The sequence below is a fragment of the Dicentrarchus labrax genome, unplaced genomic scaffold, assembly GCF_905237075.1.
Source record: "Dicentrarchus labrax unplaced genomic scaffold, dlabrax2021, whole genome shotgun sequence".
NCBI classification, from domain to species: domain Eukaryota; kingdom Metazoa; phylum Chordata; class Actinopteri; family Moronidae; genus Dicentrarchus; species Dicentrarchus labrax.
Genome location: NW_026136720.1, coordinates 24787255 through 24814039, shown reverse-complemented (window position 1 = coordinate 24814039; position 26785 = coordinate 24787255). Strand labels below are relative to the sequence as shown.

The 26785-nt window shown below is 43.0% G+C and overlaps 1 protein-coding gene across 1 annotated transcript in view; it reads left to right on the top strand.

Moving 5' to 3' along the window:
* The window catches only part of hydin (HYDIN axonemal central pair apparatus protein), a 75489-nt gene extending 58719 nt beyond the window's left edge, over positions 1 to 16770 (top strand). The window contains 30 exon segments of the mRNA XM_051381606.1: positions 563 to 770; positions 1490 to 1722; positions 1812 to 1960; positions 2114 to 2315; positions 3620 to 3728; positions 4097 to 4336; positions 4490 to 4632; positions 5139 to 5363; positions 5459 to 5619; positions 5831 to 5925; positions 6086 to 6314; positions 6652 to 6852; positions 6951 to 7077; positions 7681 to 7846; positions 8875 to 9022; positions 9291 to 9498; positions 9599 to 9820; positions 10159 to 10328; positions 10443 to 10641; positions 10992 to 11144; positions 11310 to 11480; positions 11771 to 11880; positions 12076 to 12298; positions 13068 to 13277; positions 13439 to 13602; positions 14007 to 14157; positions 14244 to 14474; positions 14604 to 14828; positions 15613 to 15894; positions 16300 to 16770. Of these exon segments, the coding sequence (XP_051237566.1) occupies positions 563 to 770; positions 1490 to 1722; positions 1812 to 1960; positions 2114 to 2315; positions 3620 to 3728; positions 4097 to 4336; positions 4490 to 4632; positions 5139 to 5363; positions 5459 to 5619; positions 5831 to 5925; positions 6086 to 6314; positions 6652 to 6852; positions 6951 to 7077; positions 7681 to 7846; positions 8875 to 9022; positions 9291 to 9498; positions 9599 to 9820; positions 10159 to 10328; positions 10443 to 10641; positions 10992 to 11144; positions 11310 to 11480; positions 11771 to 11880; positions 12076 to 12298; positions 13068 to 13277; positions 13439 to 13602; positions 14007 to 14157; positions 14244 to 14474; positions 14604 to 14828; positions 15613 to 15894; positions 16300 to 16509 (5565 nt within the window). The 3' untranslated portion in view covers positions 16510 to 16770.
* Positions 16771 to 26785: the final 10015 nt, after the last annotated feature.

Sequence of the window (26785 nt, the reverse complement as noted above, 5' to 3'; positions counted from 1 at the left end):
ATTTCCAAAGCATCCAAAATGGCAAAAATAATATAAGCAAATAAGGTGTCAGGGTCTCCTAGGCAAAAATAACAAACATAAACCCACACTAACTACAAACAAAAGTTCAGAGATTCAGCAAATACTTAATAATAATTAAATAAATAAAATAAAATAAACAACTGAGTTGCAACATACTAGCCATCCGCTCACTCCAGCAGCATACCAATCCAGCAAGCAGCTCAGTGGCCAAAAAAGGTTGTATGGTTGATATGGAGCTCCACTGATGAGCACTGAATGCAGGGATGAAAATATGCCCGTATTTTATGTTATAAAAGGTCCTGATGACATTGTATTTACACAACACTAACACTAAATAAAATAAAAAAGAGTGCTGTGATGGTTCAGGTTTACAAGATTCATTCAGGTCAACAAAGTAAAACAACATGTTAAGTATAAAACATTTACTTTTTAAGGAAAGGTAAAAAAAAACAGATGAAGCAAATCAGGGAATTTTGAGTTATTACTAGTTTCCCCAGTATTCTCATTTGTATCACTCTGATCCTCCCATGTTTCTCTCCAGAATCATCGCATCACCATGGGGGTCTTCTCAGTGTCTCCTTGCACAGGAAGCCTGCAGCCAGGATCTCAGCAGGTGGTGACAGTGGAATGTGTAGCTGAAGAGCTGGGCAACTGGAACCAGGGTTTGCTCATTGACATCAGTGACCGTGACCCCTCAGACCAGCCTAACGGTATACCATACGGACTTCTAGCTGAAGTCTGCAAGCCAGGTGAGAGCTGTATGATGTTAGGCCCTGTTTAGACCTGGTATTAACATGTGTCTTAGGTGATCCGATCACATGTGGATAGCTCTAACTAGAGGTGTGATTGCACCCAGGACACACTGAGATTCCTTTGCTCAGACCACATTCAGAGGTGGTCTGGGTTGCATTTGTTGCTTGCTCTGACTTGTTGGTATTACCCATTATTCCATCTGTCACACTGACAGCGCCGGTAAAACATGTGACTCACATTAATATAGGAGTTAAGGGTGGCACTGAACTGAGAAAAAAGACAGAATAGTCAAATCTTCATATTGAACGTCCAAAATGAGAGTAATAATGGACATTGACTGACAAAATTGGGTGTGAATTGGTGTGCTTAGAATTGTCCACTTGTGATCAGATCATCCAAGATGCATGTTAATACAATGTCTAAACCAGGTGTTTTTCTGTCTTATCTGATTAATAAACCTGACCTCTGTTCCATACATGTCACATGCATGAATTCTCCTGAGATCACAAATATGGCCACAAACCATTGCCATTCAGGAAAACAGTGCGTACTGCTGTTTACATTTCTCTGTCATAGGAGAATATGAGTTCAAAACTGATGATCACAACAGCATTCACATTTAGAAGTCCTACATCAAGGGCAAAAGTTGTCTTAATCTTCAAGTGCTCTTCTTTTGTCTAAAACTTTAAATGACTCTCCTCTTTTTGCCTTCCAGGCATAGCATCAGACATGGCCTCCATCTTTGAGGAACACCATCTGTGTCACAACAGCAGTCAGCTCTCCTCGGAGCAGTTTTGCAATGCTGAAGGCATTTACGTCCAGGATGAGAACAAATTTATTTTCAGCAAAGTCCTGGTCTGGCGAACCGCTCAAGCCCGCTTCAAACTCACCAACAACAGCAAGGTGCCCTGCGTGCTCAGCTTGGCCATCAAATATGTTGGTGCTAAGGTAAGACATGTAAAGCTCTGTGGGTAGATACTGTATTTGATAAATGTTGCGGTAGATGGTAATATAAAATATTCTGTATGTTCTTACAGACATCCCGGAACATGGAGGTTTTTGATTTGTCTGCTACAACACTGAGCATTCCTAGCCAGTCATACTCGTTTGCTGTGGTCACATTCACACCCCAGACGATGCAGCTCTATAGTGCTGTATTTGAGGCCACAATGGAGGGAAGCAGCAGGTATATGAGTGCATGAAAGTGTATGTTACTTTAGTGTTCCCTTTGCTGCTTGTTTGTCCTTTTATTTCTAATACTACTGAGTATAGTAAGTGAGTAGTATCGCATCTTGCTTTGGCCTGTTGACCACTGCCCACCTACTCCTTTCTCTGTCAGATCCAGAATGACACCCACATTAAAGTCTAAGGTGCTGGAGTTTGAGCTAATAGGAGAGGGCACTCTGCCAAGTGTGTGTGTGGTGCGTCCAGCTCTAAAGAACAGGGGAGGAAGCCCAATGCTGCAGTTCAGACGGGTATTGGTAGGGCGCAGACACACCCTGACCTTGGTGCTGCTAAATGATGGAAATGTTCCAGCTCAGGTAAGAGGAGAGACATATTCCTTTATCCTTTTATTTTATTATTGATTTGGACTGCCTGCAAAACAAATCAACACATTTCTTTTAGCACCATTATATTTTCTACTAAGAAAAGTACTTAAAGTCATATTTTATTATTTTATTGTTTTAATGTTTAATGTTTAATGTTTTAAATTCAAAGCAAAATACCATGGCATGACTCTATGTTTGAAACCTTTCAAATAAACCAAATTTAACAAATACCAATCATTTTAAAATTAAAATAATTAAAAATTGCCCAGCAATTTGTATGTTATCAAATGTCAGGGTGACACAACCGTACCATAGGACTTTTATTTTGAAGTAAAGAGGTTATAAGAGTTAACTGGATATTGCAGAGGCCAGAGCAGGACCCCAAGTGACCTTTATGGCTGAGTGAAAACATTTCTAGAGCTCTCTCAAATATAGACAGAAATAGCTAAACAAAATAGGTTTGTCAGGTTTTCATGTGTGGTACAACCAGTAGGTGGTAAAATTAGGAACATGTTATTTTATCATAAAATTCTTTATTTTGTTTGAAATGTATAAACTTGCTAATAAAGCCAAAGGCTAACACATGTGCCCAATTAGAAGCCTTAATTTGAAATAAGTTGCAAAAGTCAGGTGGTACAACTGCAGGGAATGTCACTATATAAAATAAATAATGTTATTTAAAAGTCTAAGACTATCTAATACACTTCTAAAATAGTTTTAAGTTAACAATGTTATACACTTCAAAACCTTTTTCATTATATTGCCACTATCAAGTGATTCAGCTGCTAGAGAAGCACATCTATAAGGGATAATGCCCAACGAGGTTTCCATTATCAGGAATTAAGGACAACGTGGAGACCTGAACCGTGTGACACACAGCAAAGTCCATTAATTCCTGATCATGGACTCTTGGTAGGCTATTATCCTGTTTGTACCATGGTAACTTGCCAAATGTCAATTATTCAGCATTCTACTGATTAGTAATGTTGTCTGCATGTATTCTTTTGTGTATTTGTATAATATTTTTTTTGTCTCTAAATGTAAAATTGGAAGCTTAAGATACTAAATACCTTGCCAATAGAATGCAATAATCATTGTTGGGGATACTTACTAAAGAGTTCCCTTAAAATCAATAGTAGGAATATATATATATTTAGTTGTGCTGCCTGACATGTTTTGGCTGGTGAAGTTCAAAAACATTTTTGAAAAATAATGCAAGAGGTAAGATCTAAGAACTCTTAAAGAAGGGGGGATTTCATCAATAAGGGTTTGTTGTGACTCTCTCTGTTGTGTAGGTCCAGATTGACATGCTGGATAAACATGGAGTTTTCATCCTCAAAGCTGCTCCTGGCAACACTTGCAGCTCCATCCACTCCACACAGCTTGAGGGCGCCACTGATTCAGGTAAAACCTTAACCTGTAATACTCTCTCTAGTAGAATGCATCACCTCCTCACTAACTATTAAACAATTAGTAGTTAGCAAATTTGCACAGTGGAATCTATGCTATACTACTGACAGACTATTGCTTGGATTGACTCTAAAGAGTAATGTGCCTACATTACCCACAATGCAATTTAATGTGGGTCAAAGATTTGAGTTTTTTTTTTTTCACCTATACAGTGGTATTCCCCAACAGGAAAGATGCACTAACAGAATATTTTCATTCGAAAACAAAATTGTGGGGCACACAGTAGCTCACGATCAATTCTAATCTGTGGCCCCATGCGGCATGATGCATTTTTGTTGGTGATGCTTTCCCTTCTTCCACAGGGCATCAGTGGGTACACAGAGCCATCCTGAGACTGAATGTGAACGAGCAAGTGGAGTTTGAGGTCAGTTTTTGCTCTGATAAGCCTCTGACTGCCAAGGCCAAGATGTCACTGCAGGTGGAGGACAACCAGTACAGCAATACCATAATACAAGTGACTGGAGAAGCTTACCAGGAAATCGTATCTCTTGACAACATCAGCAGGTCATCGCAGGAAATAGATCAGGAAGATGATGAGGGAGGTAAGAGAAGAAAGGAGGGCAAGAATGGAATCAGCCTGAGTGAGTAGCAGTCACTCCCTGATGGGCACAGAGAAAGGCTGAGAATGTTGTGATTTATTAACATAGCAGCTTGTTACTTATCCTGGATTTTGAAGGCCTGTTTCTCTCTCTCAGGTAATTATGAGTTGCTGAATTTTGGTGACTGCCATGTAGATTGTCCCTACCAAGAGAGTTTCACCATGATCAATCACAGCAGCAGCCAGGTGGTGAAGTTTGAGTGGCCTCCTGCTGGAACCCATGTGTACTTTTCACCACAGGTATAGAAAAGAAAGAAATGCAGGTGTGACTGAAGAACAGGCTCAGGTTGAGAAACATTTTAATAAACGGGGCACAGATTCACCAAATAATAATAATAATAATATTTACATCAATTATTCAGTAAGGTATTCAATAAATTAAGTTTAGTAAAGCAAGTAAATCTTTAGGTTACCACATTCTTTATGATGCGCCTAAATTCATGAATGGATAGTGTGTGTGGTTTTAGATCTTTGTGCAGATTAGTCTCTTTGCTGTCGTTGTGGTTGTTTTGTGTCTCCAGGCCACCAATCTGGGCCTGCCCCATTAACATATATAAAGATAGACAAAGTAACTCCATTTCTGCCCACTGTAAAAAGAGCATCAGTGGATAAGAACAGGGCTAGATCTAAAATGACAGAAAACATCTGTGGGAACATTTTATTTGATTTACTTTTTAGCTTCTAACTGTTTGCTTTGGATGATACTTTGCTGTATGTGATCAAAAAGAATCTGCTTTTTCTTACAGGTGGGACACCTTCATGCTGGCTGTTCTAAGGAAGTTACTGTCACCTTTTGCTCCAATCAGCCAGTGACTCTGACCAGAGTGCCAATGATATGCAAGGTCTGTCAGGTGGAGTTCCAGCAGCCACTAGAGCAGGTGGCTGACTGGGACGACCGACAGAGGACGGTGCAGTGGCTGAGTCTTTCCACGCAGGCTTCAGGAGCACCACAGCAGCCTGGGAACAATAAGGTAAACATGCTGACTGGTGATGTGAAGGAGATGTTTAAGAGACAGTTACCAAGTCACAATTATTATTGAGCAAACATGTTTATTTTTTCATGCAGGTGGTAAAGACAGATCCTGAGCCCAGCTGCTCCGTGGTAGAGGGCTCCGAGTGGGACTTGGAATTGCGTATCAGTGCAGTTTGTGACTATGTGAAGTTCAGCTGCAACACAGACACCATACACTTCAAAGACACCATGCTTTACCAAACCAGGCTCCACCAGTAAGTCAGGCTCTGGGGAGAGAATTTGCTGATTCATTAAACCAAAATTAACTATACAGCCATAGCTATTTTTTTTTTAACCCAACACACCTTTTTGAAACACTAGTGTCTAGTCACAATAGTGTTTAGTAAAGCATGTATAATGATTTCAAATCATGAATTACATTTTTTTTCATATCCATATATTGTTATTGTTTGTGCGTGTGTGAAGACTGCAGATAGAGAATCATGGTGCTGTCAAGCTGGAATTCTCCCTACAAGTCATCATGGATCCTAGCAAGAACATTGTCAACCATGACCAAGGAGGTATATATAGTATATGTACAATATTGCTTTAATTTTATTGTATAGCATGAGGACAAGCATGTGTTGTCAGCATTTGATTTGACCTTGAATATCAGAATTAACTGTTTTAGCCATAGCTGTATGTTCCAAGCTATAAATGTGAACGTGTTGTCTGTAACAGATGGGACCCTTACCTCTCGACCAGGCAGCAGGTCAGGAGGAGTGTTAACTGGAGCCCGTCCTGCCAGCGCTCTGGCCAGCGTGATGTCTCTTCTAATGGGAAATCCTGAGCTCCCGTCCTTCAGCATTGAGCCCAGTATAGGAGCCATAGAGCCTGGTGCAATGCAGAATTTCAGCATTCGCTTTTCACCATTGGAGGTGGCCCAGTTTGAGGGCAGGCTATTCTGCAGGTAAATAAATTAAAATGAACAAAGATTAGCCAAGTTACATAACAGTGAAGAAGTGAATACTCTATGACAGAGCTCCTCGAGCCATACTGAAAATTGTTACAGTTAAAAGGGATGAGGTAGTCTGACTGCTTTTCCAAAGTTTACCTGGCTGCACCAGACATGTACTGAAAAAAATAAGTTGAGCTGCCTGACGCTTGCAACCTAAATTACATCTGTTTGTAGTTTTCTTTCCTTATTTTATACTCCCCCGGAAGGCATCTGTGAGGAAGTGAATGGATGTCTTTACAAGAATAATCCCAAAAACTTTTTTGTCTGTATGTGTATACTGTTCTTTCAGTATCCCCAACTTGCAGGATGGGGATCAGGCTCCCTGTATCTTGGTGTGTGGCCGCAGCCTGTTGCCCTACTGCCACTTTGACCTGGATGACTCAGATTATATCAGTAGGATCCGCTCTAACCCTGAATTCACAAGCCATCTGGACCCCAACACCAGGGTCATAGAATTCAGTGCTGTTGGATTTTCTGTGCCCTCGACAAGGTAACAGACAGAGAGGGAGAGAGATTAGAGCTTTTTATCTCTAACAGTGTATGCCCTAACACTTTGAAATGTATGTGTGTTCCTGGTTTACTGCACAGATGTTTTAGTGTGTGGAACCCAACCAGTAAACCATACTCATTCAAGTGGAGGTGTGAAGACACAGGTGGCAGCCCATTCTGCTGCCTCACCCCATGTGGTACCATCCAGCCTGGGAAGAAAGTGGAAGTAAGGATAGAAACACACGCAGTGAAATCTCTGTATGCTGTGCTTGTCTTCCAGTTGCCTTCAACTAGAGTTTGTCCTCTAATTCATCCCTTCCTTCCCTATTTCATTGCACATCAGTCAGTCTCCCCATGTCCCACTTTATCACAACAAATCCAATCTAATTCCTTTCATTTAATATAATACCATTTTAAATTTGTAAATCTTGTTTTATGATTTTATAGCTGAAAAGGAATGTAAAGAAATATTGTGAGTCAGTTAAATTGCAATACAAATATCTAAAGATTAAAAATTTATTGTGATATTCATCAAAGGGTGGTATCTACTTTTTATAATCTTCAGTCTTCAATCTTACTTTGTTAAAAAAAATGTCAAGAACCCAATGAGTGTATTGTTACATCCCTATAGCTTAACTCATCTAATCTGTTCTAATTTGTTCATCACTCTTTCCTTCCACTTTTCCTCATCATTACTCTTCTCACTCACTTTCAACCTTGTTTTTTTTTTTTTTTCTTTCAAACATTTCTTAATGTCCTCTCTTTTTCACGAAAATCTTTAGCCATTTGTAATCCTGTGGTCTGTGTGTGTTTGTGTCTGTATGTGCAGGTGTGTTTTGAATATGCAGCTGAGCAGCTAGATGCAGTGGAGTCATTCTGGAGCTTTGTGATTGAGACTCTGTCACTGTCTGTCCCCTTCCTGTGTGTGGGCACTACTAGAGAACCACTTGTGTATCTTGACAGACCACACCTTGACTTTGGAGAACTCCTTGTTGGTATGTAACATACCTACACCTACATCCGTGTATGGTACACCATACATGCAGTGATCTTTAACCTGGGGGTCGCCATAGCTTCATGGGGGTTGTGAGACTTTCTTGACTTTTAGGTGTGCTAGAAAACCTAAAAAATACACACATTAGGCCTTTATCTCAACATTTGGTTCACTTCTGCGAAGAAAAGTAAATGGGGAGTAGTAAATTGTCTAAAGAATGATGGCTAAACATCAGTGACAAGAAAACAAAAGTTGTCAAAAGAAATAGCCTATTAAGTGAGTATAGTATTAGTATTTATTATTTAGAGAGACATGCAGACTGCCAAGCTCGCTCTGTGCTACCGGGCTATTAGAACTGTGCGTAGTGAAATAAAGTCCTATAAATGTATCATATAAATAACAGATAAATAATATAATCCACTTCAATTATAATTGAACAAGTACCATGGGAATTGAAACGCAGTGTTCTAATGTCTATGCGACCTAACAGATTGCAACCACTGACGAAGCAAGTCACTGTTTATCATGGGTGGTTGGATAACTTATTGTTTAAATCTCTAGTCTCATGTTTAATGCATTCTCTTGTATGACTCAGTTTTTGACAAATGATTATGAACTTCTTTAACTCTGAAAGCCTTCACTTACTGTAATAATGGGAAAAAATGACATCTGCACTCAATTAAAATCTGAAAACAAACCTTGGTTGAACCTAATTACTGACCTCTGCTATAGTAAAATTCTATGGTACATACTAAACCTGTAAAGATGCTTTACCACTGATACCTTTGTACATGAGTGATCCTGAATCTCTGTCTTTTGAGGTGATCCTCAAAAGACACCAGGACTTTATTTTATGGTTAAGGTTAGCGTTAGATCTGTGTTAAGATTAGGGTTTAGATAAAGGTTAAGATCAGATGTGTAGCCACATTGGTTGAGGTTGGGTTTTAAGGATAGGGTATGCAGTAGTTGACCTTAATAGAGATTCAGATTTTATTCTAAAGGCAATGTGTGTGTGCGTGCCGTTCACAGGTCGCAAAGTGGAACAGACAGTCGATCTGGTAAATGGAGAGGAGGAGCCCTTCAACTTCTCTGTCATGCAGTCATCTCTTCTCTGTAATGACCAGCAGTCCAGCCTCATTTTACAGCCCACAACTGGCACAGTTTCACCCAAAAACAGGTTAATGACACTGTAACATACACTAAAAACTACTCAATATAAAGACCTCTATACCAAAATGGTATATATTCATTTTAAGGTTTTAAAATGAGTCAGTGTCATTTAGAAAACACAATCACTGACTTGCGCATGATATATTTTGTATCTGGCACCAGATAGTTGTTTGTTGTTTACTGACAATTAATTTTGGTACAACTCTATTATAGCATGATATAGGAAGTCATGGTGAGCAGTGTATTTGTCAATTGTTGTGAACTCTTTGGTGCAGGTTGCCATTGTCAGTGTCCTTCACACCTTGCCTCGATGGCTACAAGAGCTTCAGATTGGTTCTGAGAGTAAAGAGGAAGTCAGAACCGCTTGCACTCACAGTTAAGGCCAATTGTTTCACCATGAGTGCTTCTGTTCAAGTTGAGAAGCCAGGTGGAGGCCTCAGAGAAATCAACCCCAACCACCAAGAAACTCTGGACTTTGAAAAGGTCAGCGCACTTCCACATCATAGACACAATACATGCACAATCACATGCCTTAACGTGTCACCTCCTTTTATGTGTGTGTGTGTATATACACTGTGTGTAGGTGGAGATTACAGAGCAATCCACCTTTAATTTCCTGGTGTCCAATCTGGCAAGATGCAGCCTGGAAGTGAACTTTGAACTAACAGGTCCCAGCAAGCTGCTGCAACACTTGGAAGCAAAACCACAGAATGCTACTGTTGACTTTGGGAAGCAGCTGCAATTGTCACTCCTCTTTTGTCCCCAGAACATTTGTAACCTGCAGGATGTCAGACTGAATATCAAGGTGAGGTCCTGATCTCTTATCACATTTAATGAGTTGCAGTGCTTTAAAGGATCAGCAAGATAGTTTGGCTTCCTGTGATTAAATGGCCACTAGTGTTTCTATTCCCCCTAACGTAAATGACTGGTTGATCAGATGCATTTAACATTAATGTCTAGTCACCAAATACAATTGCAGTGCTACATCTGTACTACACTGTAAAGCAGTTTAGAGTAGATTAGTTAATGCCACTGCACAAATATGATTTTTTGATAATATGATATTTTTTATTGATTCGTTCCTTCTCTGTCCACTCCATACCTCTTTCTCCTGTATTTTCCCCTCATGTTTCATCCTGTCAGGTACAGCATGGGGCCACATTTACCTTTGCAATTAAAGGCAGGGCTGTGGCACCTAGCATTGAATTCTCCTTCACCAAGTACAACTTTGGCAAGTGCTTCCTGTACTGTCCTGGCATGGAGCCGGCCTCACAGACTCTAATGATCAGCAACAAAGGCGAAAAGGACATCAGGTACTTGTGTGTGTTTTTATCCATGTGTGTCTACTCCAGAAAGACATGACTTTATTCTACTCAGAATAGGAATTTGATTTGAAAATCTTCTGTGCTCTATCTCCCCCTCCTCAGTGTCCAGTGCCAGTTCAGGAACACCTCTTACCTAGAGATGGACTTCCAACCAGATATATTGTCTCCTGGTGCTGTGATGGAAGTACCAGTCATCTTCTGTCCTCGTGACGCATGCCGTTACCATGAAAAACTCACCTTTATCTTCAACAACTCGGTCAAGAAACAGGTGGACATACTTGGGCAAGGCATCGAGAGAAAGGTAAGTAGGAAGTGCAAAAATATAATACCAAAATGATGATAGCAAAGGGCTATGTAGCTTCTACTGACCAGGTCTCAGACTTTAACACAAGGCTGGAGAGGAAAAGAAATATTGTCTCTAAGTGATGTAAAAAAGACGACACATCACATATTAAAAAAATAGGCTGTAGTGGCCAAAACATAGAGTTAGAGTCAGTGTGGTATAATATTTGTATTGCTTAAAAATCTAACTTTTTTATGAGAAAGGAACATGTAATTGTTTGTTTCATTCTACAGAATTTCGTTCTTTAGAAACGTTCACAGCTTTGGGTTTCAATCTAATTATCCTGTGTATGTATTATTCTGACCTAGCTGGAGGTGGAAGATCCCAGGCGGAGGAAAGTGAAACTGGGTTCTCTGATGTTGGGTCAGAAGGTAAAAAAACAAGTGACTCTGGTCAACCGTAGCCCTTTAGACCTGTCCTTTACTCTGCTGCTTAACACCAACACACCGCTGGACCAAAAGGTAGGAAACACACACACACACACACACACACACACACACACACACACACACAAAAACACACAGACACTCACACATACATAAACACACTCTCATAAACAGTGATGTACAGAAGCAACACTTAAATCATCCTCTCCTCTCCACCTGCGTCTCCTTCTCCTCCTCCAGGATCTGTCATTCAGACCAGCAGGTGAGCTGAACCTGAAAGCCAGTGGTGGCTCATGTAATGTTGAGATCCATTTTTCACCTCGTCAGCACATGCCTCCCTTCACTGCTGAGCTGCAGGCGGAGTTTGCAGGCCTGCTACACCCCCTGCTGACCATCCAAGGCTGCTGCCAGGTAGACTGTAAAGTACATTTCTTTTGCAAATTATGCTCTTGCCTGGTGTATTGTTGTGCCTTGACAAGTTTACTGCAGCACTTGTAACTATTTTCAGAATTATCTTCACAAACAAATTTGGCAGGTGTCAATAAAAAATAGTACTGACAGTATTTAGAATACATTGAGATGAATGAAACAGTTAGTCTGCATTGCAACTTTTTTTTATACAAGAAATGTTAGGGTTTGTTCTCTATATAAACTCTATATTGTATGTTGTATGAAGTCATGTTAACAACTAGTTCCATCAGGGTGTGGAGGTCCAGCTGGACCAGGACTACTTATCCTTTGGAGTTGTTGTCCAGCGCTGCCAGGCCAGGAAGAAGATTGTTATGATGAACTCTGGGGATATTGGTGCCAGGTAAGGTTGTGTATGTGATCCAGTCAGTTTTGCTAGTTATCTAAGATTAAAACCTCATACGGACGCACTGCAGAAGTCTACAGATTGGTGTGTAATGGAACTTTTTTTTTGTTTTGTTTTGGGACTCATGGTTAACTCTGGTTGGATGTACATCATGTTGTTTGCTTTTTATTTATCTGTCTACCTTGTAACCAGGTTCCAGTGGAAAACAGAGAATTTTCCTCCAGAGTTGTCCATCGCACCAACTAAAGGCTATATCTGTCCAGGCATGGAGGTTCCCTTTGAAGTGACTTTTGCCCCTGTAGAACTGAGTAATGACACAAGATATGAAAACCTGTCTTGTTGTGTGGAGGGCTCCTCCTCATGTGTTACCCTCACCGTGACAGGCTCCTGCATCGTAGCCTCCACCAGCAAAGAGGTTTGATTATAGCACTTTTATACACAATGTTGGGTAGAGAAGAAAATAAATTTACAGTATACGATCGAAAAATTGCTTATTTGGGGTTTTGTGTCTGATGAACAGTAGGGGAAATGATGCATCACACTTACTCTATGTATTGTGTGTGTGCTCTGGCACCAAAATAGGGAAACACAACTCACTTATTTAGCTATTTTTTAAGTCCCCATGGTTATTTCCATTATGATTACCATTATTTATAGTGATATCTATATGTACTATCAAACTATAACAGTAAGAGTGTACTATTTTCTTTGACTATTGGTACAAAAGAAACAATGGCAAACAAAACAAAAGACCTGAGTTTAATTTCCAATCTTATGTACTCTGTATGTACCATATATCACGAAGTAATGTAAGGAAAAGGTTTTTAAAAGTAAATGAGTATTTTGGTTATTGATTTCAAGACTTCTCCAGTAGGCATAAAAGCTGCCGTGTCAGCAGTATAGCTTCTCATTGTAGAGAAGGTTTTAAAGGCCAGCATCAGATAATGTGAGGTATTGATTCGGCTCCTTTTTGGAACAGGCAGAGAGTGTTGACAGATTTAAAGATCAGTGAAAATTTGGAAACGCCTTTAGTCAGTTTCAATTAGCTGATTAGCCACTAATGAATGAGAAAAGGCTGATACTCTACTGTATTTAGAATAAGTTGAATGTGATAAATACTGTAGTTGATTATCCCTGAACTATTGCATAATTCCTTCTTCCTCCTTCTCACATCTTGTCTCTAGGTAGTACATTTTGTTTGCCCAGTACGTGGCTCTCACACCCAAACCCTGCCCGTGTGCAACCCCACAAATGAGCATTGCAGCATTAGACCTGTCATAGAAGGCGACCAGTGGAGCGCGGCACTATCTGTGAGCCTTGAACCCCTCCAACACAAGACCTACGAGATCACCTACCGACCACTGACCATGACTGCTGAAGAAAAGAAACATGTGGTAGAGGAGCCCTATTATTTAAAAACACTTATTCATCTGTAACCTCCTTTGCACATATTCAGTGCAGTACATTCTATATAACAAAACAAAACAAAATGATGTAAGCTATGAAGTGACATAAACTTAATCTCAGACGTTAATTTGTCTTCTTTTTGCCTCAGGGATCAGTCTTTTTCTCCTTCCCTGATGGGACAGGCATGCTGTACTCCCTACAGGGAACTGCTGAGCCTCCCAAAGCAGAGGACACCATTGTGAACGAACTGCCTGCCAAGACTCACCACACACAGTTGCTCCCTGTGCACAACTGGCTCTCCAAGCAACAGCGGTAAAACACACTGACACCTTTAAGTCACCAGTCTTAAACCATCCTGAAATAACTGATTGGAAACAAGTTGTAAACACAACATTGACATAGATGTTTGACATTTTTAGAGCTTTTATGGTGAAAACAGGCCCAAAATAAAACTATAAGAGCGGTGAGAGTGAACCAAAACAGTACAGTTTTGTGCCAAACAGATAAACAAAGAGTTGAAACTCATTTTGCCACATTCGCTGTTCTCCAAGCTAAGGTACTAAACTGTCATGCTTTCTTCCTATTGCTGCACACCAGCAATAGGAAAATGGACATAACAGTAAAAATGTGAATGACTGGTAAATGTGATGAGGGAAATACACAAACCCGGTCAAGACAGAAGTACATTAGAGTCATGAGTGTGTCTGTGTACTCAGGTTCCATGTGCTGATAGAGATCCTGAAACCTGACAAGACAGATGCTACAGTGTCCGTCAAGGGTCTAGAATATATTGATGTCCCTGCTTTGGCCAAGAGAGACTACAAGATGTCTTTCTTTACATACAGAGAGGGGCAGTACAACACCAAGGTTTGATAACACGCGCATCTCTGTGACCAGATCTGAGTATATTTGAGAGCCTTGTCCTCATGTCAGCCTTGAACTCTTCTCCTCAGGTGACGTTTCGTAATGTGGTCTCCGATGAATACTTGTTCTACCTTGTTACCTTCAAAGCCACATCCCCAGGAGCACTAACCACCATAGATATGGTGACCGCTGTTCGCCGGAAGACCACAAGCACCGTAGAGGTGGAGAACCCCCTGACCACAGCTGCATGCCTCACCATTGAGTGTAAATGCTCCGAAATCAGTGTGCCACCTCAGCACACTGTGCCAGAACAGTCCAAGGTGGATACTCAGTACATCAATTCGCTAACTGCTGTGTGCCCACAAACAAAATTTAATTGATTTTCTGTGTGTGTGTGTGTGTGTGTGTGTGTGTGTGTGTGTCTGTGTGGGTGGGTGTTCTCTCTTTAGGGTTCTCTGAGCTTTGAGTACCAGCCCCTACATGCAGGCGAGTCTACAGCCCGGTTGACTCTGTATAGTAGTGATTTGGGCCACTTCCACCACGATCTCCTTCTCAAAGCTCTGCCCCCAGCACCAGAGAAAACCGTTTACTTCAGCACGTGTTTGGGCAGCAACCACTCCACTCTTGTCAAATTCATCAACTACTCCCACCTCAGAACCGAGTACTTATGCAAGGTAAGAACATTTTAATCTATTCTGTATTCAGCCATAACTGTGTCTAAAACCTTTTGTTCGTTTTATTTACGTGCACACACAAAAGGAGAATGTTTCTTCAGTATACAATACAGTATGTAATTGTGATGCAATGCAGTAGTATTATGCTGTGTTCACAAGTGGCCCAAATCAGATGGGGTTTTTTTGCTCTTTTTTGCTTGTGTGACAAGACATGGGAGTGTGAACAGCACTAATCACATGGAATCTGATCTTTTTAATCTGATTGAGTCACTTTCATATGTGGTCCCAATCAGATACAGGATAGATATACTAAGCCGTAAGCTCTGATAAAGTTTGATATAGCTCTAATATAGTCATACCAGCAATTCCTTTCACACTGAAATCTGACACGGGCCTTATTCAAAAAATAATGCGAACAGCCAAACAAACTAAATCTGATCCGAGCAATAAATCTGAATTGAGCGCTAAGGCTTGCAGTGTGAACGTAGCCTTAGTTATCATTATGCTGTTTTCAGTTTCAGTTCAAAAGAGCAGTGGGCACTGTATAAACTGCAGATCAATTGCAGAAAATATACTGTAGGACTCGCATGTTGAGATTTGCTTCATTTAAAATGGTGCCTTTAAATTGGAGAGGGAAAAAAATCTGACCCAACCTAGGATATCAGAGTTGTGGTGACTGAAATTCTCATTTAAAAGCAGTTTCAAAATGACAAAAATACCAATGCAGTTACAGTGATTTATATGCTGCCATACAAAACCACTTCTTGTTATCTCTCTCCTGTAGATTGATTGCCCAGATTTCACTGTGGACAAGCGTGTCTGTGCTTCTCCGGGTTTCCAGGCAGGGTCAGAGGCCAGCGTGGAAGTTTGTTTTGAACCTCATCAGCTAGGGGAAGTGAGAAGCCAGCTCAACCTGTTCTCAGCAGCCGGTGGTGAATACATCTTTCCCTTACATGGGATTTGCCTCTCTCCCAAAGCCCAGGGCCCGTTTAGCATCAGGGCTGGTCGCAACATCAGTATCCCCTTCAAAAATGTCTTCCTGCAGACCACCGCTTTCTCTTTTCAGGTAAAGGACCAATTACTTGAGGGCCAGAGAAATAACCAGATTGAAGAGTGGAACAAAAGGTCAAAATGTGATATTTTTGGAGGGACATTATTGTAACCGAGAACAAAAGTGATTCATAACATCCCAATACAATCACTGTGCAGAATGCTTATATATTTCTTTAAATCCAAAGAAATCATTTTCTTTCAGACATTTAGACAGAGTGTCCCGCCAACTAGCGTGAAGCTAACTGCTTTAAGTGTAGCCTAGACCAGTTCCAGTAAACAGAGCGGTGCAGTCTGGCTTTCAGACTCATGTGATTGATGATTCTTCACACCTCCCTCTGCTTTGATTAATTGGCTTCACTTAATATATACTTAATATGTGTAATTGATATAATCTAAGCTTTTTTTACTCTGCTACTAGGTGGACAACTCCTGTTTCACTGTAAAAGGGGTGGACTCCATTATCTCCAAAAAGACCCAAAACATCCTGATATCCTTTGAGGTCCCTCCAGGAGGCTCTCCGGGGCCGTGGTTTGGCAAGCTGATCATCTCCAGCCAGCGCTCTGAGGGCCACAGAAAACCTTGTTCTTGGGTCTATTACCTGAAGGGCTACCGCCCAGAGTCATCTTAGGGAGAGATATGGTACACAGACACACACTTTTACATACATGCAATTGGCTGTGTACACACAAAGGAACATACTCTAGATGCCAAAATAAGAGTAGACAAATTATTTAATGCCTGATCTCCATGTTAATACTAAAATAAAAGCCATATAGGCATACATTGCCCTGTGTGTATTTATTAATGTGGTTTCATTAAAAATTTAATTTTTTACAAATGTGTTCATAAATATTTTGATAAAGTGAATAAATCCTGCAGAGAAAATCTTTCCAGTTCTGTCATTGGACACTTATTCCCTCATGCAATCATGTCACATGAGTTTACCAATTCTGATGCTCATGCGGTGGGGGAAGATACTTTGTTTACCCTACTTCTGTGCCTTCTGGCAATTCCAATAACCTGTCTGTCAAAGTGTCAAATTATCACGCAGAGTTACTTTGTCAAAACTAGCCTGCTGCCAGACCTACAACATATTGCAGGCAACACTAGCTACTCAGCTGAAAGGGCAGAGCTGGAGGACACACTCATTGCCAAAGGTTAGATCTGTCACATCGCACACACATGCTCACCATAGACACCTAGACATTACATAATAACTCATGGGATCATCTTACCTGGGTATTGTTTACAATGGCCACCTATGGGCAGCAACTCTGGTTGTCAGCTATGCAGCACCTAATTGTGTTACTAAGGATCAAAGAGACCAGGGAGGCTGGCATCACTTTCCACATGTCAGTATAGGGTAGATGAGAGATTTTTTTATTTTTTTACATGGGTCAACTAAAACTACAAAAAGTTAGTGAACTATGTAACTTTGCCCTTAGTTACCGAGCAACGGACCAGCTAGAGTTCTAACTTAGGTCAGTTATTGCTGATCGCTAGCTTTAAACAGCACTGATCTGTATAACGTATAAGTTCTAACCAAAAAATGTTTTTAATGTTAAAGTTAAAGAGGAGGGGATCGTTAATAAAAGCTTTATTTTATTTATAATTATCACTTTTATTTCCATGAATGATTTTGAAAATCAAAAAAGTGAAGTCATTTGAGTTTAAGCATGCATCAGGCTGCAGTTTGTTATAGGCTCCACCAGAGGGCGTCCTCAGCTGTCATTTATTCTCCACAAACACCAGTTTGGTTTCACCTTCTCAAACATAACTAAACATAACAAAAGCTTTACATTACACATGATCAGTCCATTTAGGTTCCACCTTTTCCTTCCAAAACTCATACATCATGCAGGTGTTTGGGTTTGGAAAACAGATGAATTATAGAGAAGCATTGACCTCCTGCTGCAGGTTTTGTTCTTGTTATATTGTTGTATTAAGTCAGAGACAGCCTGGCGCTGGCTGAGGCCACGCTATCAGAGAGGATGACATGCAGCAGGAGACAAGTGGATATCTGGGTGAATAGAGTAAACCAATTATAATGTCTGGAATGTCTACATTTTTTTTACTTTTTCTGATATTCTTTTGAAATATCAAGTAGATTTTCCCCAAGGATACCACTGCTTTGATGTACACAGAGACATTTAACAGAGGGGGTAGTAACATCCAAAATTCCCAGATAGGACTTGAAATTGCACCTTAGCCAACATCTGCTCTGCTCTGTGGTTCAAAAACTTTCAAGCGTGTCCTTCTCTACTACGAGGCTATAATCAATATTTTACAATAACAGAATATCAAATGAAAGTGAAAGGTGTCTCTGGTAGTGATGAACATACAAAGAATTATCAGCTGAACCTGCAGCTCCTCCTCTATAGAGCTTTCTAGTGAGTTTCAGATCATTGTAAAGTTGTCTGGACCTCAGCTTTACTGTTTGTGTAGGTGGCTTATGGCTTGAAAATGCTCAGAATTGCCAATCTCTACAATGGAGTATTAGGGCCTTTGTTTGTATAAAAGATTTTTAGAATAAAGTCCTAATAAAGTCGTAATTCTTCAAGACAAGAGTCATGGGCTAATCGAATGAAATAGAAAGGACGTTATAGTTATAATAATAATTTGTTTACTGTTTATTTATTTGCCTAAAGTTTGAATGAATGGAGCAGTGTGTGAAATCTATTTGACCTTTTCTTTTTCATGTTTGTCCCTGGTTTGCTTCAGCAGGATCCTAGAAGAGCGTTTTCATAGTAAGCTTGTTTGGGCCCCTTTGAGACCTGCTGACAGTCAAATTCAATTAAAACATGATGCCAACATCTCGGCAAACACTCCCTACTACTCTCAGAGAAACGCTGGCTTTCAAAGTCAATTGTGTCCGATGTGAAGAGCAGGCCTTCATGTCCCCGTCTGGAGCCTTTTCACGTGCTAAAATAAGAGTTTCCCCTCATTCCCCAAGTCGACATGAGCAAAGTGAGCACTGTGAAAAGCCCAGAGAGAGCTTCCATTTGACGACTGGCAGCCTCAGGTCTTGTGTCTGTGTGACACTATGGGCCACTACAAAAGCCCATCCTTTCTCTTGCTGCAGAATAACAGTGAGAGAAAAGAAAAGAGGTGGTGCATGATGAAGAGGAGGGGGGATTTTAGAGCAAAAAGGGGGGGTCTGGCTTTTGAAACCGGCCCGGCGCAGATGTACAGGGCAGGAGGATTAGGCTGCGGGTGTTGGTGACGTTCACCCGGCTCGACTCTCACTCCGCCGTGGCCCTTTGTGACTCCCAGCAGCCTCGGGATGGTAAGCTGCTGGCCAGCGTGCCAATGGTGCTCAATGTGCGCCCAACAATGGTGGAGTAACCCCCCCAAACCCCACCAACTCCCAGCTAACCCCTCCCCACCCACTGCAACTCTACACACAGAGGATGTGATAGGGGAGCTAATGTCACACCATCTGACCATCAACTGTGTGGCAGTGTGTGTTGATGGATCCATAACAATGTGAGAACAATAACCTGTGGGGACCCACTACCCCTCAAGGTAACATTCAATTTTAAGAAAAGCTCCACTAATTTAATACATCAAAGTCTGTTTAAAGCTGCTGGGGAGTGCCTCTGCGTGTCTGTGAAAAAGGTCGTTAAAAGTCTTTTGTGTCTCCAGCGTATGAAGTCTGATACATTGCCTCAAGTGAGTCACTTAGAGTCGATTTGGTGTCACTCAGGACAAACTGTAGTGTTTGATGATCCCTTAACTTTTCATCTAGTGCCATCATCAGGGCAACATTTCAATTTGTCCAACAGAACTACTCACAGTAAGTAAGAAATGTCAGTACGCTAACATGCTATGCTAAGGTACATCACACCATCTGAATGTCATGTTGGCATGCTGATATTAGCACTTGACTAGCTGAAATCATTGCTGTCCCTAAGTACGGCCTGACGGAGTTGCTAGCTTGGCTGTAGACTTTTAGTCTTCTTTCAAGTCTCCATTCTCAATTTTACACAATTTGTTTCATTTTGATGCAGGAATATATCCCTTCCTGATGGTCACACATCATCCTAATATATCACCCAGTGCTGAAAGAGAAGAGAGGGAGAAGGCGAGGGACAAGCACATATTCTCGGAGTGCATTGTGGAGAGGAATGCCATTGAATTTGGATGTTTTTTTCATGCGCCAGCCTCTTTTGTGTGCAGGCTAAGGAAGTCCATTGTGCGGGCAGACACCCTGAGAAAAGAGGCGAGCTTGGAGCCGTTGTCTGCCGGTTCTTCTGCAGCGCTCGAGCCCTAAAAGGACCTGAATGAAGCTCTGCCATCGGAAGCAGCCGGCCTGAACCGAGAGACAATGCCGCTGGGCAACTTTGAAGACCAGTAACAATTAAAAATGCAGCTTCACTATATTAATTATGCATTCATGCTTTTGTCTTGTTTTTTTTTTTTTCTTGGTAGGGGAGAATGTGAGGTTTAAGATTCAACAGGTCTGAGGCAATGAGAGAGATTATAGTGAAAAAACAACACATGCAAATGCTTTTCCAAATGCTGCTGTTGGAAATTCATTGAGGGAGAAATTTGTGTGTGTGGTTGGATGTGAGTTTCAGGGGATTATGAACACTTAAAGGGGCAATAAAAAACAAGCATTTACCGAATAAAACCAAACTTTGTGTCTTTAGTGAAAAGACAATACAACAGCGCTGAATAAAAAAAGTTGATCCAGAGCGGTAGGCAAATCTCTCAGTTTCATCTTGCAGAGCATGTTGCTAGGAAACTCTCAGTTACAGCTCGGAGTTTGCACTTTGCAGACTCTTTTTCTTTAAGGCCTTTCTCCTCTCTCCTCCCTCAGTAGCCGGCAGGACACACATAAAGCAGCTTTCTGAAGGCATTGAGGTGAATTTCCACTGGCCGGGGGCTCTGTCAGGTGGCTCTGTTGTGCTCGGAGTCACCAGCAAATGGGTCCTTTTGGATCAGGGAGAAGGTTTATTCAGAAAAAGCCAACACTGCTTTGAAAAATTGCTCTGTTTGGGAGGAATTCATGCCTCGTTTACAACCGAATCTCACATTTGAGACAGAGGAACGTGGTATCACAGGGTCTCCCCCTGGTGGCCAAAAGACAAACTGTATGTCTGTCAAATTTCAGGCTATTGATGACATTTGTGAAGTACTTAAAACACATTTTGGTTATATTATTTGTTAGGTAATCAATAATTCAATCCTGATCTAAAAAACGGTAAAGAACAAGTTGGAAGCGCCACCTATTCATTTTTCCATCATCATCTTTTCTGGATAAAAATTCTGCAAAGCAATATTTTAGTGGAAACAGCGATTAAAGTGTTGTTTAAAGGCTCTGAGCAATGAAAAACACATCTTCTTTGTAGCATTCATTTTTTTTCCCACATCAATGCTTTAAAGGTCATAAACACACCAAAGTCGGAAGGACAACTTCCCTACCCAAGAAATGGGACCATCCAAGGAGCATCCGAATGCACCAGATTATGTATGATGTGTCCATGTGAGCTGGCTGTTGTGTTGCCTTGGCCCTTCTGAATGACACATATACTGTACGTGTTCTTCGTTCTGGAAACCCTTTTGACAGGACAACATGATTTGTCAGCACCACTCAACACTGGTTAAGGTTTGGTTCGGTTTAGAAAAAGATCATGTTTTGGGTTACTTTGTTAAGGTTAGCCGAACTTCCTCGCTGCCAAGGTTATAGAATGATTGTGGTTGAAAGAAGAACCAACATTGAAAGCCCACAAGAGGTAGGTGTTGGTTCATTGTGGGGACACTTGACCAGAGTCAGTAATTAATTGGTAAAGGATCTCACAACAGTTCAATCATTTCTGCCCTGTGTTGGGAATTGATCCTTAGTCGCCAGGTATAACCTTCATCACTCCCCAAACCTGTACCTGCACGATCCAGCTCAACCCACTCATCTAAAAAGAAAAAAACCAACATAACAGATGACAGGAAACCGACAGGAGAAGGAGGAAGTGAACTGAGTGGTCAGCAGTAAAACAGGTTTCTGTGTCACACGCTGAAAACTTAATCAATTCTAACTCACTTTGGGAGTTTTGTGGATGCAGTAAACAAATGTTTGACAAACAGAAATGGAGCAGATCAGACAAACCTCTAACCAGTCTCTTATACCCTCCCTATGTTATCTCTCTGCAGCTAGCTAGCTACAGTTCAAAGAATAGAATAAGTAGCTAGCATGAGTTCAATGGATTTTATTGTCAGCAAGGTAAAAGTTGTCTTAGGAGACACCACATAGGCAAATATGACTTATAATGTTGCTCTCAATGCAAAGTGAAAGTATTGTAATGGACCGTGTATACACTGTGGTTGTTTGGATTGTGTTCAGTTAGGTTGTACAGAGTGTATGGGTTTGCGGGACGTCTGAGGGGTGGTAATGTCAGAGGCTGTGAAGCCTGTCATTCATGGCAGTTGCCATGGCAATGATGGGTGTAAGATATCCACCTGGAATTGGTGGAGAACCTGTGGGTGTTTGTTGTTGTGGTTGTTCCGGTGTGTGTGTGTGTGTGTGTGTATGGGGAGAGACGTTACAAAGGCTAATGTTGATAGTGCCATATGACTGTTTTATTGTGTTGGCGTTGGCTATGACTGGAGCTGAAGAATAAAGACCAGCTAAACCAGTCTGTGCTTCACAGCCCATTATTCCGGGTCGCTACAACCAGAAGTGACCAGACTTTGCCGACAGAGCTTACCACACCGCTCGCTAGCTGGTTGACGACGTGCTAACTGCTGCTTAGTGTCTCTGTGGGTGAACAACATGTGGCCGCGGGAACTTTTCAAGATCAAGCGGGAGGAGGGATCTGATGAGGACATGAAGAGTGGGTGAGAGAGATGGCTACAGAGGCTAGCTTGGGCTGGTCTAACCGCTCCAGAGAGGGAAATGCTAACCGCGGGAAAACTGCAGCAGCCGAGAGTATGGACATGAGAAGACAGGTAGAGCGGCACGGAGGCGCCCTCCCATCCACAATGAAAACCCCCAGATATGATGGCAAAGCTGACTGGGAATCTTTTTATGTACAATTTGAACTGTCTCTCTCTCATTCGGCTGCATCCCCGCCAGCAGCAGCAGCAGCAGCAGCTGCAGCACATTCTTAGCTTCTGCTTTGTTTTCACTTGGCAACATTTAAACTTCATATTGCTCACACATCTGCATTTATATTACTGATGTTACTGACTGACACACTTCACATTTGTATTTATAATCCCAGTTGTTTAAGTTAATATAATAAATTCACTAATTTCTGGCCATCTATTGTGTCCTATGCCGTATTTGTCATAGCCGGATTATGACACCGGTGAAACCCAATGTGCTGGGTGCAGGGATATCAGTTTTCCCCACCGTAGTGAAACTGCAGACTGTCACCAGAGAAACGTCCCCAATGGTGGGGGAAGCATTAGAGGCTCTGGGGTTGGGGAAACAGTCGGTTCGCTGCCCACTGTCGGTGGCGAGCCCTGAGGGCTGTATTCTGAGACTGGATGTTCTTGAGGCATTGGACTGTGTTATTAACACCAGGAAAGGAACACTCACCTTTCCAGATGTCTAAGCGGCCGTCCCAAACTGGCTGCCCCGTGACCCACACTGTCTCAGTTCTAGCAGCTGCGACAACAAACAACATGGCCGTCCGCTGCACCTCCCCCAATCAACCACCCTTGCCACCCTCCACCCTGGCTACAGCGGATCCACACACACATCCACCTCCTCTCTCACAAGCAGACGGGTGGGAAAGAACCTTGGCCGTGAGGGAGGTTTGGCAGAAACAATGTGATGGACTGACCCCTAGTGAACGGTGCCTGCTGTGGCAGCTACTGCTGTGTTTCTCATTGTCTGAGGAGGATGTGGGCCAGACAGACCTGATCCAGCACGGCATCGATACTGGAGATGCACAGCCCATCAGGATGAGACCTCGACACTGTGGCAGGGTCGTCCTGGTTCTCCTCTCTGGACCTGCGTAGTGGGTACTGGCAGGTCCCCCTCGCTCCTGAGGCCAGATCCAAGACCGCCTTAATGACCTGTTTAAACTCCTCCCATTCGGCCTCTGCAATGCGCCAGCCAAATTTGAGAGACTGGTGTCAAGGTTTAAGTGACGACATTCTGCTCCATGGTGATTCCTTCGAGTCAGCTCTCAGGGTACTCAGGCAGGTGCTGGAGAGAGGCAGCAAGACTAAAACTACATCCCCAGAAATGCTGTTTCCTGAGGCTTGAGGTCACCTTCTTGGGCCACAGATTGGGAGGAGCGGGTGTCGGCACCGCAGATGAGAAGGTGCAAGCTGTGAAGGATTGGCCCAACCCTAACTAACTGTGCAGGACCTTAAGAGCTTCCTGGGACTGGCCTCCTACTACAGGACGTTTGTGAGGGGGTTCTCCTGCATAGCTGCACCCCTGTTTCATCTCCTACAAAAAGGGGAGACATTTGCATGGACAGAGGAATGCCATACAGCATTCACTGCACTACAGAGAGCTCTTGTGGAGGCCCTGGTTCTGTCCCCACCTGACCCCACTCTGCCTTTCATCCTCGACACAGATGCCAGCAACGTTGGCTCGGGCTGTGCTGGCTCAGGCAACGCCTGGAGGAGAGAGAGTAGCGGCATTCTATAGCAGAACATTCAACAACTGTGTCACCAGAAGAGAGTTGCTCGCCATGGTCAGTGCCATACGGCATTTTAAGTATTACCTGGGCAGCCTCCACTTCATGGTCAGGACTGACCACTCTGCTTTGCAGTGGCTCATGTCTTTCAGAGAACCAGAAGGTCAGCTGGCACACTGGATCGAAGAGCGACAAGCCTATGACTTCACCGTGGTCCACAGACCAGAGGCCCCTGCAGCACTGAGTCCTGCCAGTACTGTGAGAAAAGAGAGATACTAGAGGGAGAGCAACTACACCCTGATGTGAAATGTGTGGCTGTGGGTGTAGAGGGGCCGACCACCAAGCAGAGGCAGCTGTGGATAGAATGGAGAATGGGCACACAAACAGGGGAATGATGTGGACATCAGACCTGTGCTCACTTGGGTGGCGGCACAGCGTCAACCTCCATGGGAAGATGTTGCCATGTTTTCCCGAGCCACAAAGGGGCTCTGGTCGATGTTTGGAGCCCTGTGCCTGTGTGATGGAGTGCTACAGAGGGGGTGGAAGGAGTGAGCTACAGGAGTGACACGGTGGCAGGTGGTGGTGCCAAAAGCCCTGCGGGAGACGGTGTTCCAAGCAGTGCATGGAGCGCCTGGATGTGGTCACTTTGGGGTAGCCAAAACCCTCCGCCGCCTCCAACAGGGGTTCTATTGGGGCCAGCATCGGCGAGACGTGGAAGACTATTGTCGTCGCTGCAACAGTTGCACTGCACTGAAGGGTCCCACAGAGAGATCACATGCTCAGCTCCAGCAGTTTCCAGCAGGGTGCCCCATGGAAAGGGTGGGAATTAATGTTCCCTGTACAGACAGGGGAAACCATTACATTCTCAACACCATGGACTATTTTACCAAGTGGCCAGAGGCATACAGTCTGCCAGACCAGGAGGCTGAGACCATCATGGATGCACTGGTAGAGGGGATGTTCAGCAGGTTTGGGGTGCCAGAGGTCATCCACACTGACCAAGGCAGGAACTTTGATTTCCGTGTGTTTGCAGCGATATGTGGAAAAACTTGGCTCCCACAAGACCCGCACCACACCCCTCCACCCTCAGAGCGACGGAGAGATTTAACCGCACAGTAGCACAGCAGCTCGCCATTGTGACAGCTAAACACCAACATGACTGGGATACACACATCCCCCCTGGTGTTAATGGCTCCACTGCCTGCTCCCCTTCCCTCCTCATGTTAGGCAAAGAGATCCGGACTCCAGCATAGATGATGGTAGGCAAACCACCTGACACCCCTGTGGTTCCCCCGGGACCAGAGTATGCCAGGAAGCTACAGGACCGCCTTGAATCCGCCCACGAGTTTGCCAGAGGTCAGCTTCTGAGTGCAGGAGCGAGACAGAAGAGGAACTATGACGTGCGTGCCAGAGGATGCCATTTTGCGGTTGGAGAGTCAGTGTGGGTACATAACCCCCAGAGGAAGAAGGGCAGATGCTCTAAGCTGGACAGTGAGTGGATGGCGCCCTGCAGGGTCCTAGAGAAACTGGGTGAGGTCGTGTACAGGGTGCAGTTACCACCAAGAGGAAGGAAAGTTGCTCTACATTGGGACAGGCTGGCTCCCTACCAGGGCGCACCTGCTCCACTGGGATCTAGAAGTGAGACACAAGGGTCCCGGGCATAGCCCAGAGCCCCCAACAAGCCCCCTCTGGTGACTTGAATGTGTCATCCGGGCCCTCACAAACTGAACTTGTTGCCCCTGCCTCTTCCCCTTCACCAATCCACATGCCGGGCCTTTCCCCTCCTAACCCAAGTCCGACACGGCCACGGAGAAATCGCAGACCCCCTGCCCACCTGAAAGACTTTGTTCGCACCCTCAGGGGCGAGGTACTTTGAGGAGGGGGGGTAGTGTAATGGGCCGTGTATATACTGTGGTTGTTTGGATTGTATTCAGTTAAGATGTACTAAGTGTATGGGTTTGACGTCTGACAGATGGCATTGTCAGAGGCTGTGAAGCTTGTCAGTCATGGCAGTTGCCATGGCAATGATGGGTGTGAGATAGCCACCTGGGATTGGCGGAGGACCTGTGTTGTGTTGTTGTGGTTGTTCCGGTGTGTGTGTGTGTGTGTGTGTGTGTGTGTGTATGGGGAGAGATGTTACAAAAGCTATATGACTATTTATTGTGTTGGCGTTGGCTACGGCCCACAGTAGCCTGTGTTCGAGCTGAAGAATAAAGACCAGCTAAACCAGTTCGTGCTTTGTAGCCCATTATTCCGGGTTGTTACAGTATTAATGGTGAACCTTAATAATTATTTCTCCTAGTTGGC